At 47.1% G+C, this 12684-nt stretch overlaps 1 protein-coding gene across 1 annotated transcript in view; it reads right to left on the bottom strand.

Moving 5' to 3' along the window:
- Tnik (TRAF2 and NCK interacting kinase) overlaps positions 1–12684 on the bottom strand; it is a 173390-nt gene that overhangs the window by 96752 nt on the left and 63954 nt on the right. Inside the window, exons 6-8 of the mRNA XM_051156996.1 lie at positions 11189–11243; positions 9283–9361; positions 1673–1848 (exon numbers count right to left, since the gene is read on the bottom strand). Coding sequence (XP_051012953.1) covers positions 1673–1848; positions 9283–9361; positions 11189–11243 — 310 coding nt within the window. The remainder of the gene's footprint in view (positions 1–1672; positions 1849–9282; positions 9362–11188; positions 11244–12684) is intronic.

Here is a 12684-nt window from a genome sequence, read left to right as displayed (position 1 = left end):
TACATAAGTGAAGGCAGAACACTCATACAGAAAAATCAAATAATAAAAATATATCTTTTTAAATGTGAGAGGGCCAGAAGAAATGGCTCAGCAGTTAAGAGCATGTGCTGCTCTTGCAGAGGACCTGGGTTTGGTTCCCATCTCCTACACGGAGTAGCCTGCAACCTCCTGCAACTACAGTTCCAGGGGATCTGATGCCCTCTTTCGGCCTCTACTGAATGCAGATAGTGCTCACAGACTCATGTAGGGAAAGACATGTCCATGCATATAACAAAATAAATCAGTAGATGCTTTAACAACATGTGAGAATGGATTACATCATTTATAGAGGTTGCACAAATGGAAGGAGAGCTTGCCTAATCAAATACTTGTCTTTGGGAGCAGACAAACAAGATCAGAATGGTGAGTATGTGGATGTAGGCCAAAGCGGCAGTCCTGATGCCTGTCATTTACACGCAGCTCCTGAATGTACTCACTCCCAAGAACATGCTCCTCTACACTACCGAGAAGGAAAACTGCACACCACACACACACACACACCACATAGCACACATATACACCACACACACACACACACATAGACCCCAAACACACACCACACACACACCACACACACACCACACACATACACACACACCACACACATACACACCACATACACACACACACCACACACACCACACACACCACACACACACACACACCACACACACACACATACACACCACACCCATACACACCACACCCATACACCACACACACACACACACACACACACACACACACACACACATCTCTGGTCTGCTCTATTCTCCGGCATCACACTCTCGATGACTATCATGCTACCCTGAACTGCCTCTCACCCCTGGGGTCCCCTGCTCCCCATCCACTAAGTTCTTACTGCTTATCCGTCCCTCTTGGTTCTGTTTTCACACCCCAAGTTTCCCTCCCTAGCTTATGCTCAGCTGGCCATGAGCCTGGCACCAGACACGCAAGCTCTCACTAACTGCTGGACAAGCGGAGGGTCTAAGCCTTCATTTCAACAGCTCGGGCACAGTCCTGATGTCTCCTAGCTGGGCTCCTGTGCATTCCAGGACACAGTGCAGACCGTATAGCAGAGGAGTTTGTGCATCTACAAATGAGGAAGTACATTTGAGGACCTTCAGCTCAAAACCTGATGTCATGTTGCCAGCCTGGCAACCTAGTCATCTTTTCTGTCACTGACATGTAAGAAGTTCTTTTCTGACTTCTAAATAACCGAACTGGAAACAAGCTGGAGAGCATAGAAAAATAAACGCTGAAGACTGTCAATACAAGAAAATGCCAACGAGATGATTTCTTTAGGTTGTCTGACATGGAGATGTCACACTTAGAAATGCTCATTTCAATTAAAAGAAATCCCTTGTCGTCTAAAGCGCTTCGTAGTACCACTCGTCACGGCATTGTTTGTGCCTAGAAGAGGAAATATCGCTCACAGATCTAATTTCTCCATAGGGATTTGCTTTCCGTGGTGATTTCTCTCCATGGGTGCCCAGGGCTCTGACCTAACAGGCAGACTTCAACAGGAAAGACTAATCAGCCCGTTCGAAGTCTCCAGTCACAACCAAGCATACAAAAGCCCACAGTTAACTGTCTTTGGCTTCTTTCTCTGAAATCCAAACGCACCACGAACCTTTTTCTCCCCGCTTCTTCTTTGTCCGGTCGATGTGGTCCTTCAGCTGGATGCGGACCTGCCTCTCGTTAGGCTGGTCGCGGATGAAGGGATGCTTCATCAGCTGGTCCGTGGCCGGCCGCTGGCTGTGGTTCTTCACCAAGCAGCTCTCAATAAAAGACTGGAACTTTTTGGACCTGTCAAGCAGATGAGATGAATTCACAGAGAAAACGACAACGTGAGAAAGAAAAGCAAAGACAACTTTTGAAATGTGACCTTGAAAAGGGAAAAGAAAAAAAAAAAAAGACACATGGGTGTATGTGTGTCCATCTTGTGAGGACAGGGATCAGCTAGTCACAAGGTTCGTGTCACTATCTATTAGTACAATGAAGCTCAAAGGTTGGTTGTTATCACCAACACGTGCACAAGGTAACACACAGTAGGTACACGCATGGGAACACTTTCACACGGGGAGCACAACTTTACACAAAAGACTGGAAGGAATCGAGTGTTCCCTTGACCTGTGTGGTAAGCGGACAGGCGAGGAGGCTGAGTGAGAGGAACAGGGGCTCACGGCCCAGCCCAGGAGGACAAATTCACACTGGTAAAAGGCAGCACAGTGACCCCTGAGGGATTAGGTCAGCGTAATCAAGGAGTGGGAACAACTGTGCCCCGGGGAACACTAGAGTGAGCAGCCTAGATCGGCCGGAAGACAGAAGCTAGAGTGCACTAAATGGAGGAAGGAGGTGCAAGGGGCCCGCCTCCCTCCATAAGACAAGAGAAAGCCTGGGTCGGGCCAACCCTTCAAACAGCAACTTCCCAGTCGCTTCTGAATTCTGTTTTCCAGTAGATGAGGGAAGAACTGGTCACCGGACTGAGGTCTTATAAATTTTGCTATGACGATCTAGTTCATATACTTAGCTTACCTCCTCCTCCCCACCCACAGGGTCAGATTCCTCCTAGACAAACCCCATGATAAAGTGGTCCGGAAGCAGGGAAGCCCTGGAGCCTGGAGGCCACACCACATCAGCCATCAGGGCTGGCAAGGCCACGATGCCACAGAAGTTACTGTGGACTTTAGATGGCATTTGGATGGAGCACGTGTGTGCCTGCTGAGAGTTCCAACGAGTTATCCAGACTCAGCAGTAATTAAGCTGACAGCTTCCCAGCATGCCTTTCTAAGGCAAGATCTCAGTGGAACCCCAGACAACTGAGCACCTAGCCAAATTTTTGCTCTCGGTTGCCCTCTTGTGGATCGCCAAGGGAAAGTTCTCAAATTTGCAGTCAGTTACATTTCCCAGAAGTGTATATGTTTCAGGCTTCATCACGTAGAAGACCATGGACAGCGTGTCTTCCAGCGTCAGCGATCAAGAGAGGGGTGACTAGAAGGCTCAGCATGCCTCTGACATACAGACAGCAAGCTCAGCGCAATCCTGGACCTATGGAACGGCGAACACCTGCTATCCTAGTCCCCTGGAGTGAGACTTGAAGGAAGTCTCCTGGAAGCTCAGGGTGCAGACATCCTGGAGCAGGTGCCGCTGCAGAAGCATCAAGAGACCCCTGGCATCCACACGGTGGAAGGAGAGAGCCGACTCCTGAAAGTCGTCCCCTGATCTCTCTCTCTCTCTCTCTCTCTCTCTCTCTCTCTCTCTCTCTCTCTCTCTCTCTCTCTCTCTCTCTCTCTCTCTCTCTCTCTCTCCTCTCTCTCTCTCTCTCTCTCTCTCTCTCTCTTTTTCTCTCTCTCTCAGAAAGAATGAATATTTAATATATATTACATATACAAGAAATAACACAAGAGAAAAAAGAATACATATAGACTACTCTCTGCTTCTGCCCACATTGTAGCAATTTCTTACCTTATTCCATATTTTTCAAGGGATAAAGTATCTAAACTATGTATGAGCTTTAAAAGTATCTCAAATAGCTCTGAAACAATGTAGCACCCTTAGCCATGGCCCCTCTCCCCCTCTGATGAATTACAGTTAGCTCTGTCAGGGACAGGAAACGAAGATGACAGAACACTTCAGTGCTTGTGATCGCCTCTGGCCCAAGCTCTGTGTCTTCTTCCTGGAAGTTTTCAGCAGTGTCAGGAAAAGCCCAGGGTGTATCAGGAGCACACCACATGCTCTTGGTGAGTGGATGGATGGGTGGATGCGCACATGGAAGTGCCTGGCAACTGCTGTGGTGCTTGTGGGGGAGAGAAAGAAAGAGAAAGAGAGAGGGGGTGGGGGGATCTGGGGGATTGAGGAGATGGCTCAGTGGATGATGTACGCGCTGTGTGAGCCTCTAGCATGCACACACACAGCTAGCATGGCAGTCAGTGTGCACTCAGAATCCCTGTGCCAGGAATGAAGGACGGGACAGGTAGATCTTCGTAGCTAACTGGACAACTAGTGTGTGTAGCTGATCAGTAAGTTCCAGGTGCAGGGAGAGACACTGTCTCACAACATGAGGTGGACGGGGGAGGGAGGAAGTCACCCAGCATTGACTTTTGGCTTCCAGATATATATGTACAAATTTGCATGTGTCCCTGTCCACATAGATATACTACACAAAGCATGCATGCGTGTACATACACACAAACACACTCTCACAACCACACATTCACACATACACAAAAGAGGAAGAGAGAGACAGACAGACAGATAGAAAGAGAGAGAGACAGAAACAGGGACAGAGACAGAAGGGAAAATAGATAGATAGATAGATAGACAGACAGACAGACAGACAGATTGGTTGCGAAGAGCGGTATAATTTTCTTCCTCAGATCAATCAACATTTTAAAAAGAGCTCATCTGAGGAATAAACTGGAAGCTATAACCCTAACCTCAAAAGAACAGCAGCAAACCTGGCAAACTCCACACAGGGCTTCTGGGTAGGAAAATCAGCATCAAAAGGATGAAAAGAAAAGCAACCTAAGACAGAGAGTATTCAGTGTCCATAGGGAACGGAACAGGAGATTTTTCACTCACTGCATCTGGGAAGAATCTCTTGGTTTTATTGTAAAGTGCTTCACTATTAATTAGAGGGTGATAAATAAAAGCAATCACATCCAATTTGAAAAATGAGATCCAGACCTCAATAGACTATGCACTCCTTTTCCCCAACACTGGCATCTAAAAAGAAAACAACCAAAAGAAAAGAAAAAGGAAGAAAAAAAGCTGGAGAAAACGTCAGCTCTCTAGGCAGAACAGTGTCTAAGCAGTGTTTCATTAAAGACCCAGCTATGCGAGTTCCCTTTTCAGAGCTCTGCCAGAGGGAAGGACCTCAGCAAGAACGACTCGGTGTCCAAAGGGCAGAGATCAGGCACAGAGCTCTTAAACCTGCTGATGTGTCTGCATCTTTTCAGAGGCGTCATTTGAAAAGACAATGCTGCTCACTTAAAACACATCTTCAAGCCCAGCAATCCTGGCAACTTGGAAAGCTGAGGCAGGGGGATCACCATGAGTTTGAGGCTATAGGCTATAGAGTGAATTTGAAGACAACATTGACTACACAGTGGGACACCGTCTCCACAGAAAAAAAATAAACCAAAACAAAATCTCCATGCCTTCAAAGAAGTGTTCACCTATTTTCTAAGTTAGTGTGACCGAGGAATCAATATGCTTAATTGTCTATTTAATCGAAAGTGAAAGTACTTCACGAAGGTTGAATACCTGTTAGCTTGGTGTTTCAGTGGGTTTAAAGCAAATTTGTGGTGCTGCAAGTAACTTAGTTTTGTCTCTTAGAATGAAAAAAAGAAAACTTCATGAAGGTTAGTGGCACAGCCTTGTCAACGGTTGGATAAAGAGGGAACGTCGATGTTTGGTGCTCACAGTCTGAAGTTTGACAGTCACCCTGGCTAGACCCTGGAGTTGGCTACATTAGCCACTGTGATCGGAGGGACCGAGGCTTTAGGTGCTTAGCACATCCATAAGGACAATTTTAGCCATGAAAATGTGTGCCGGTTTTCACAACTGCCCCCTTTCTCTGCCTCAGCTGTATCACTTGTGTGTGGCTCAGGGCTTTTCTGTGCCCATTTCGCTGGCTGCAAATGCAGACACCCAAGTCTCACATCAAAGCACTGCTGCATCAATTAAATGAGTTAAGTCTTTTAAAATGCCTCTTGTGATTAGTGCTGGCACGACTGTGGGCACACCCGACTGAACATTCTCTGATCACTAGACTCAAGGGAGAGAAAATCAGACATTGCCCCGCCACAGGCTTCTGTTGAGGAAAATGGGCACCACTGAGCACTGTCCAGTGATAGGCAGATGTTCGGAAGATGGCTGTATCACTGTGAGAACCTCACAGAACCTATCTGCTGAAGCTGAGAGGGCTACAGAGGCACCAGGTGGTCCAGGCCAATGGCATCACTGTCATGCGTGGAGTCCGTTGTTAAGCACCGGTCTTTAAGGGAGTTGTCACAGATGGATTTGATTCAAGGAAACTGACCAGAAAAAGTTCATTTCAAAAGCTTGTGTTCCAGTTTGGATTTTTATTTTAAAGAGATGCACGGTCACAGTACAAACTATGCAATTCAACGTATTTCAAATATTTTGTGACATCTACCTTATAGCATTATTTTATTTGGAACACGCACGCACACACACACACACACACACACACACACACACACACACACACACCCAAAAATTTTTTTCCCTATCTCAAATCACAAGTGCCGGGCAGCAGGTACTGAGCTGTGGAAAGATAGTGGGGTTGAGGGTGGGATGTGTGCCAGCTAGTTTTTTTGTCATCCTGACACAAGCCTGGGTCATCCGGGAAGAGCTCTCTGCAGCTGAGAAAAATGCCTCTATAAGTTTGGCCTGCAGGCAAGACTGTGGGGGCTTTTCTCGATTTCTGATTGATATGGAAGCACCCAGCTACTGGGGTCAGGCAATGAGTGGCAGAGTCAGGTTCTCTTCCAGGAGGTCTGAGCAAGGCTTTGCGTGGGGCTGTGGACTGAGGCCTCACTCGCAGCGGAGAACTCAGGATGTTGGAGATGTCGAGATTGAGAGACACCCACTGAGGAAAGTTGCAGGCTTGGAGAGGAGCCATTCTGCGGGAGGCTAAATGTGCCGTAGGCAGCTTAGGAGAGCCAAGACCAGCGGAGGCTTGAAATGGAACTGCAGGATTTTGTTTCCCATGCTAGGTTCAGACCCTGCTTTATCCTACTTTTCCTTCCTGTACCCATTTTCCTTATTCCTCCCTCTTGGAATGAGAATGTTGATTTTGTGCTATTCTGTATTGGATACATGCGACTTGGGTTTGGATTTTACAGGTTTTCACAATTAAGAGATGCCTTGACGTTGGGCTTTCAAGCGATGTGATTTTTTTGAACTGTTAAGATGTAGGGGACTCCTATAGAGGAACTACATTCACTTTGTACCATGAGACAAGCATGTGCCTTCGAGGCCCAGGGGAGGAGTTCCACAGTTTAGAGTGACATATCTGAGGGTCAGGTTGACAAGGAGTGGACTTGTGATGGCTGGTCTTCATGGCTAGTGTGACAGGGATCTAGAGTCACCTAAGAGACACACCTCTGAGTGTGGTAGTGAGGGTGTAACCAGGTGGTGGGTTCAATTTAGAAGGGAGGAGCTATCTTGGATGTGGGCAGCACCCTGTAGGGCCTGGAGTCTCTGTCTGAGGGAAAAGGAAGGAGGACTATCAGCAGCCATCCCTCTCTGGTTCTTGTTTGTGGACATGGTGTGACTTCTGCCTCCTACCCCCACTGCCTTAGCTCCGGTGCCATGACGGACTGTGTCTGCCTTCTTCACTGTTAGTGAAAGGAATTCTTCCTCTCTGAGGTTGCTTTTGTCGGGTATTATGTCTCAGAAATGACCAAGTGGCGAATGCAGCCTACGAGGTGACACAGTCCTGTGGATGGCCAGCTCCCGTTCTTCTGTGGAAAAGCTTAAAATACTTCCCCAGAACAGTGCAGAGAGAGGAGGAGACGGAACAACAGGGCGCAGGAAGTGAGGCCCCCTGGGAAGCTTGGCACATGACAAGCAGAAATCTGCCAGGCAGCAGGCTTTGAGATGCCACTGTTGCTTCTGGGGAAGGGAACTGAGGGGCGGCCCTCTCTCTCTGGGAGTCAGATCCAGGGAGGAGAAAGGAGAAATCTCAGAAGAGCGAGGAAGGGCCCTCCTGCACTGCGCTCTGTCACCACACGCTCTATGGTGCCCAATGAAAGGCTGTTGCTGGGGAAAGAACACGCGTGGTACCACAGTGACCCTCTGCTTTGCCTCCTGGTTACCAATAGCAACTCACACTCCCCCCACCTTCCCCCGCGCCCCCTTGCAGGTCTGGCAACTTAGAGACTGTCATTGCTTGTGGCTTTTCTGTTTCCTTCCTCTCTGTGTGCCTTTCCTCTGCTTAGCCAGGGTTGCTATGTCATTACCAGCTGATTGGGACTAATTAAGCTCTACGTGGTGGGTGGGTGCCTGTGGGTGGGAAACAGGAGGATGCCAGTCGAGGGCTTGAGCCTTAAGTCATAGGAAAAGGGACAAATGACTTGTTCCTTTTTTAGCTGAACTGCCCAGGCCTTGTGTCCAGCGGGGAAAACAGCAGGAGGTCACACAGGCTGGTAGGAATCCTCTCCAACACAAGAGGAACCAGAGACCTAAGAATAACAGGAAGCCGTGCCACTTCTGCAGCAGGGGACGGGGAGGATTGGGTTTTTGTTTACAGAAGAATAAGACAGAGAGACCATTGTGTAAGTACAGATGGAAGTGATGGGCAACATTTGGCACAGCCTGAGGACTCCATCTGCAAACCTCACCTGGTCATCCACCATCCACAGTCCCACCTGGCCCCACGCTCATGTAGTCATTCTCTTTAGAACTGGTCACCTTTTCTTTTTTGTCAGGATAAGCTTTTTAAGAACAAAGGTCATACTGCTATCTCAAAATAGAAAGCCAGCGCGCCCTGTCATAAAGAGAAAGGGACCTAAAAAAACACAAAGAACCACAATTGCCCATGCCAGGACATCACATGGACCATTAGCAGGTCTGTGTGGGTGTCTTCAGGAATAGAAGGCAGCCACTCGAACGGGCTGACTCCAAATGAGCATCACTTTCTCCGAGGAAACGTGCCATGCAGTCAAGAATACACCTGCAGCCACACATCACAGCATTTTCATGCCACTACTCAGGCTCCATTTTGGCTAATAGTGCCTTGCCTCGAGGCTAGGGTTAACAACTTGCTGTACAGACAGCAGGCTAACAAAGCCATGAGTCCAAAACAAATGGTAGCAAACAGAATGTATGTATTAAAAAAATACATGTCATGCAAGCACAAGGACCTGGGTTCAGATCCCCAGCATTCATAGAAAGAAAGCCAGGTGTGGTAGCATATGCCTGTTATCCTAGAGCTATGGAAATTGAGACAGGAGGATTGCCGGGGCGCCCTGGCCAGCCAATACAGACACATTGGTGAGGTCCACATTTAGTAAAACACCCTGTCTATAAAAGTAAGATAGATAAGCAACCTCAAAAGATAACTGAGGTCCATCCAAGGCCTCTACACACAAACACATATGTGCTTATAGACACATGTGCACACATACACACAAAAATGAAAGACAAATGAAAAGAGAGATTACAGAAAAATTTCACCAAGATCTGCAAAATGTTGAGGGGCAAACTCACCACTTCTTAGACTTGAGGCGAGGCGCAGGGTTCCGGGGGATGAGGAAGAGGGCTCTCATGGGATGCATGTCACAGAGGGCTGCAGGAGACCGAAAACAAGGACCAAATCCAGTCAGAGGCCAGCCACACTACCATGCTGGCTGCACAAAACTGTGTGCCTGTCCATAAAGCACTTGTGAGCATGGGGTCAGCGGATCCGAAAGCTTCCATTTGGCAAACCATCAAAGAGCTGATGTCTAATTAGACAAAGCTCACAAAACACACATTTCAAACAGATAGTAACATTCCTAGGGACCAACCTTTATTTCATAAGGAAAATAAGTTAAAGAGTCAATAACTAGTTGTCTTTGTTGTAAGTAGCCTCCTGGCATTTAAAATAAACAGATAGGATGACAGTTATTATTGAGGCGGCTGGAGTGATTTTTTTTTTTTAAACAAAAGCTTAAGCCACAATATAGGTGGAACGTGAACATCAAAGTCGCTGTCTTCCCCACCGAAGGCTCATGCAAACATGGCTCTCTGTGCACATTTTAGACTCTTTGCTACTCTGCCAGAACACCACTCTGTCCTCAAACATCCCTGTAGCTTTTCAGGTTGCAGGATGTGCTTTGTTTGAAATTCTCCGGCCCCAGGATGACCAGAGGATGAAATCAGTTTATAAACATGATGTAATCGTTTATCATAAACAGACTCTATGTTCTTATTTCCATCAACAGAGCATATTAGCTTACTTTCTAACAGCGAGAATACAGATTTTTTTTAAACCAAGATCGAGAAGATATGCTCTCTCAATGCCAGAGGATTCTGTGGGTGGAGTCTATTTTTAGTCTTGTCTACCACTCAGGATGATAACACAGTTTTAAGACCATGCTATCTGAATATCCTGACTTACAAATGTCATTATGAACAAAGGGAATTTTGTCAAGAAACATCGCAAGTCAATCACGCTGCAGATGGATTCAAGGAACTTCAGAAAAATAAGAAGGCAGTGGTGACTGAAAGACAGAGGGTCCTAAGTCTGAGAATGAACTGTCATGAAGGCAAAGGGTCTTTTAAGTCCTGGTCCTGTGAGAAGTGGATGAGAAGGCATGAAGGTAGGGCAATACACATTCAGGGACATTCAGGGCTAATTCCTGTGTAAAGGAAGACCGTGGAGAAGCCAGGAAAGGTGGGGGAACCGTGCCATTGATATGCAGCGCAGGAGGGAAGGTGGGTCCTATACACTGTCCTATAGTTCCGAGCAGAGTCATCCTGGGTGTTGCTTGGATCATAGCTGCCTAGTGTCTCTCCTGAGGTTGGCACTGGTAGGGACAGGAAGGCTCATTCAGGGAGGTCAGGTCTCAGTTTCCCAGGCCACCACAGCAGCTGCCAGAGGCATTCTTTGGTCCTGGCACTCAAAAGTTCCCGGGGACTTGGGAAGCTCTCAACATTGCCAGCGTCTGAGATGCAGCTGGCATAAGGACAAGGATATCAAACACTGCAAACACTGACATGTGCAAAGGCAGTGTAGCCTTCTGAGGTCAGGCGTCTGGGAGAGCTGTACCTGGGAATGCAGCTTCGGAGTTTTGCACACGGGAGCTGACCAACTTGTCTGTGGTTGCTCCGAGGTCTGTTCGAGGCAGAGTGCCTCCAGAGTAAGCCACGTCGTACGTACATACGTGGGTAAGACAGAAGAGGCTCCCCAAAGTTTGCGCTCTTCTTTCCTAGCAAAACACAGGGCTGCACACTGCTCTGAAATGAATAGACTCCTGGTTGATTTAAGCTGCCTCTGCTTTCTAAATATGCCACATCAGACCCATGCCGGGCTCAGCATAGCGGAAGTAGGCCAAGCGCAGCCCTGGCACGGAGCCAGCAGGACCTGCCCAACCACCCAGCAGCAGATTTTACCCCAGAGGAAGGAACTTACGGGGGGCACCTTCTGCCATCTCAATGGCGGTGATTCCCAAAGACCACAAGTCACTCTGCAAAAAAACAAGAAAGCACAGATCCACACATAAATTCAATCAACGGAGGACAATTTGGTTAAACCCAGTAATTACTTCAGAGCAGCCTGTGGGGAAGTCAATCCACTGTCTGTTTACAAACCTCTTCCTCCCATCCAGCTGCAAAGCCAGAGGAGTCACGTTCGCTTTTCATCGCAACGCATTTTCCCCGGTGCCTGGCATATGGTATGTTTTCAATAAATGTATGAAAAAATACATCAGGCTTTTAAAGGTTAATTTATTACTAAGATTTATATGCCAGTCGAAACGTGAAAATTTCTTGTTTTCAATCTTTTTTTACACTTGTGTCGAATAGTGGTACCATGCCACTTTCTCCACATCTGTCCAGCACGCACTTTGCTCCTGGCTCTCTTCTGTTTCCCTCTCTCCCCTTCCATACTCTTGTTAGTTCCCTCTTATCCCCAATAGTCCTCTTCCTACTTTTCTGCCTCATATGCATTTTTCTTTCAGTGCTTTTATTGAGCTATGGTTGTTACATATTAAAGGGCACATGTCTGAAGTACACAATGTGATGAGGTATGTCACTCCCCTGACTCCGCCTCTACCATCAAGGCAGCAAACATCCCCTCCAGAAGGTGGCGCTCTCCCCATGTAGGGTCCCCCTTCTTCCCCATCCTTCCCACTAGGTGACTAGCCCATCTGTTCCCTCCCACTGTAGACTGCTTTGCATCTTCCAGTTTTAACAGAAAAGGAATACAACAGTCGGTGGCCTTTTGCATCTGGTTTGTTCCACTTACAAGGTCCCCGAAGGCCCTGCTGGCTGTGCCACACCTGGGTGCTTCATGCCTTCTTGTTGTTTAGTGTGATTCTTCTAAGTGGATGTACTAGGCTTTCATCCCCTTGCTGACAGATATTTGGAGTGTCTCCAGTATGGGCTACCCTATACGAAGTTGCGTACCTTCATGTTTAGGTCTTGGGTACAAGCTTTTATGTCCTTTGGGTAAATACCAACAGGTAGGACTGGTGGGCCTCTTAGTGGGTATTAGTCATATTCAATTGTGTTTAATGCAAAGCAGCATGTTCCTTGCTGTGATAGGATGAAGATGGGGGTGTGCCTGTGCGTTTCATCATGGGCAGCCAAATGTTCTCTAGCTAAAAGGAAATGATAATGGTAATTAAACATTTACATAATAGTATTATAATTAATAATTATTATAATAGGATTATTGTTTATTTTTATTGTTCATTATTAATTATCTTTTTCCTCCCTTTACTCGTGCTGGTTAGATGGAGTTCTGCTGTTTCTGCTGGATCCTGCCCTGCTGCTGACTCACGTTGCTGTTTGGTGTTTGCTATTTGACTGAGCTGCTGGTATCCTGATAATGCAGAGTGAAACTACAAGGAACTATGTCTAAAAAGGTCCACATTCCCCCTTTCCTACCAGCCTTCTTTCTCTCCT

This window comes from Acomys russatus, chromosome 15 (assembly GCF_903995435.1).
Source record: "Acomys russatus chromosome 15, mAcoRus1.1, whole genome shotgun sequence".
In the NCBI taxonomy this organism is placed as follows: Eukaryota; Metazoa; Chordata; class Mammalia; order Rodentia; family Muridae; genus Acomys; species Acomys russatus.
This window is presented reverse-complemented; position numbering and strand designations above follow the sequence as displayed.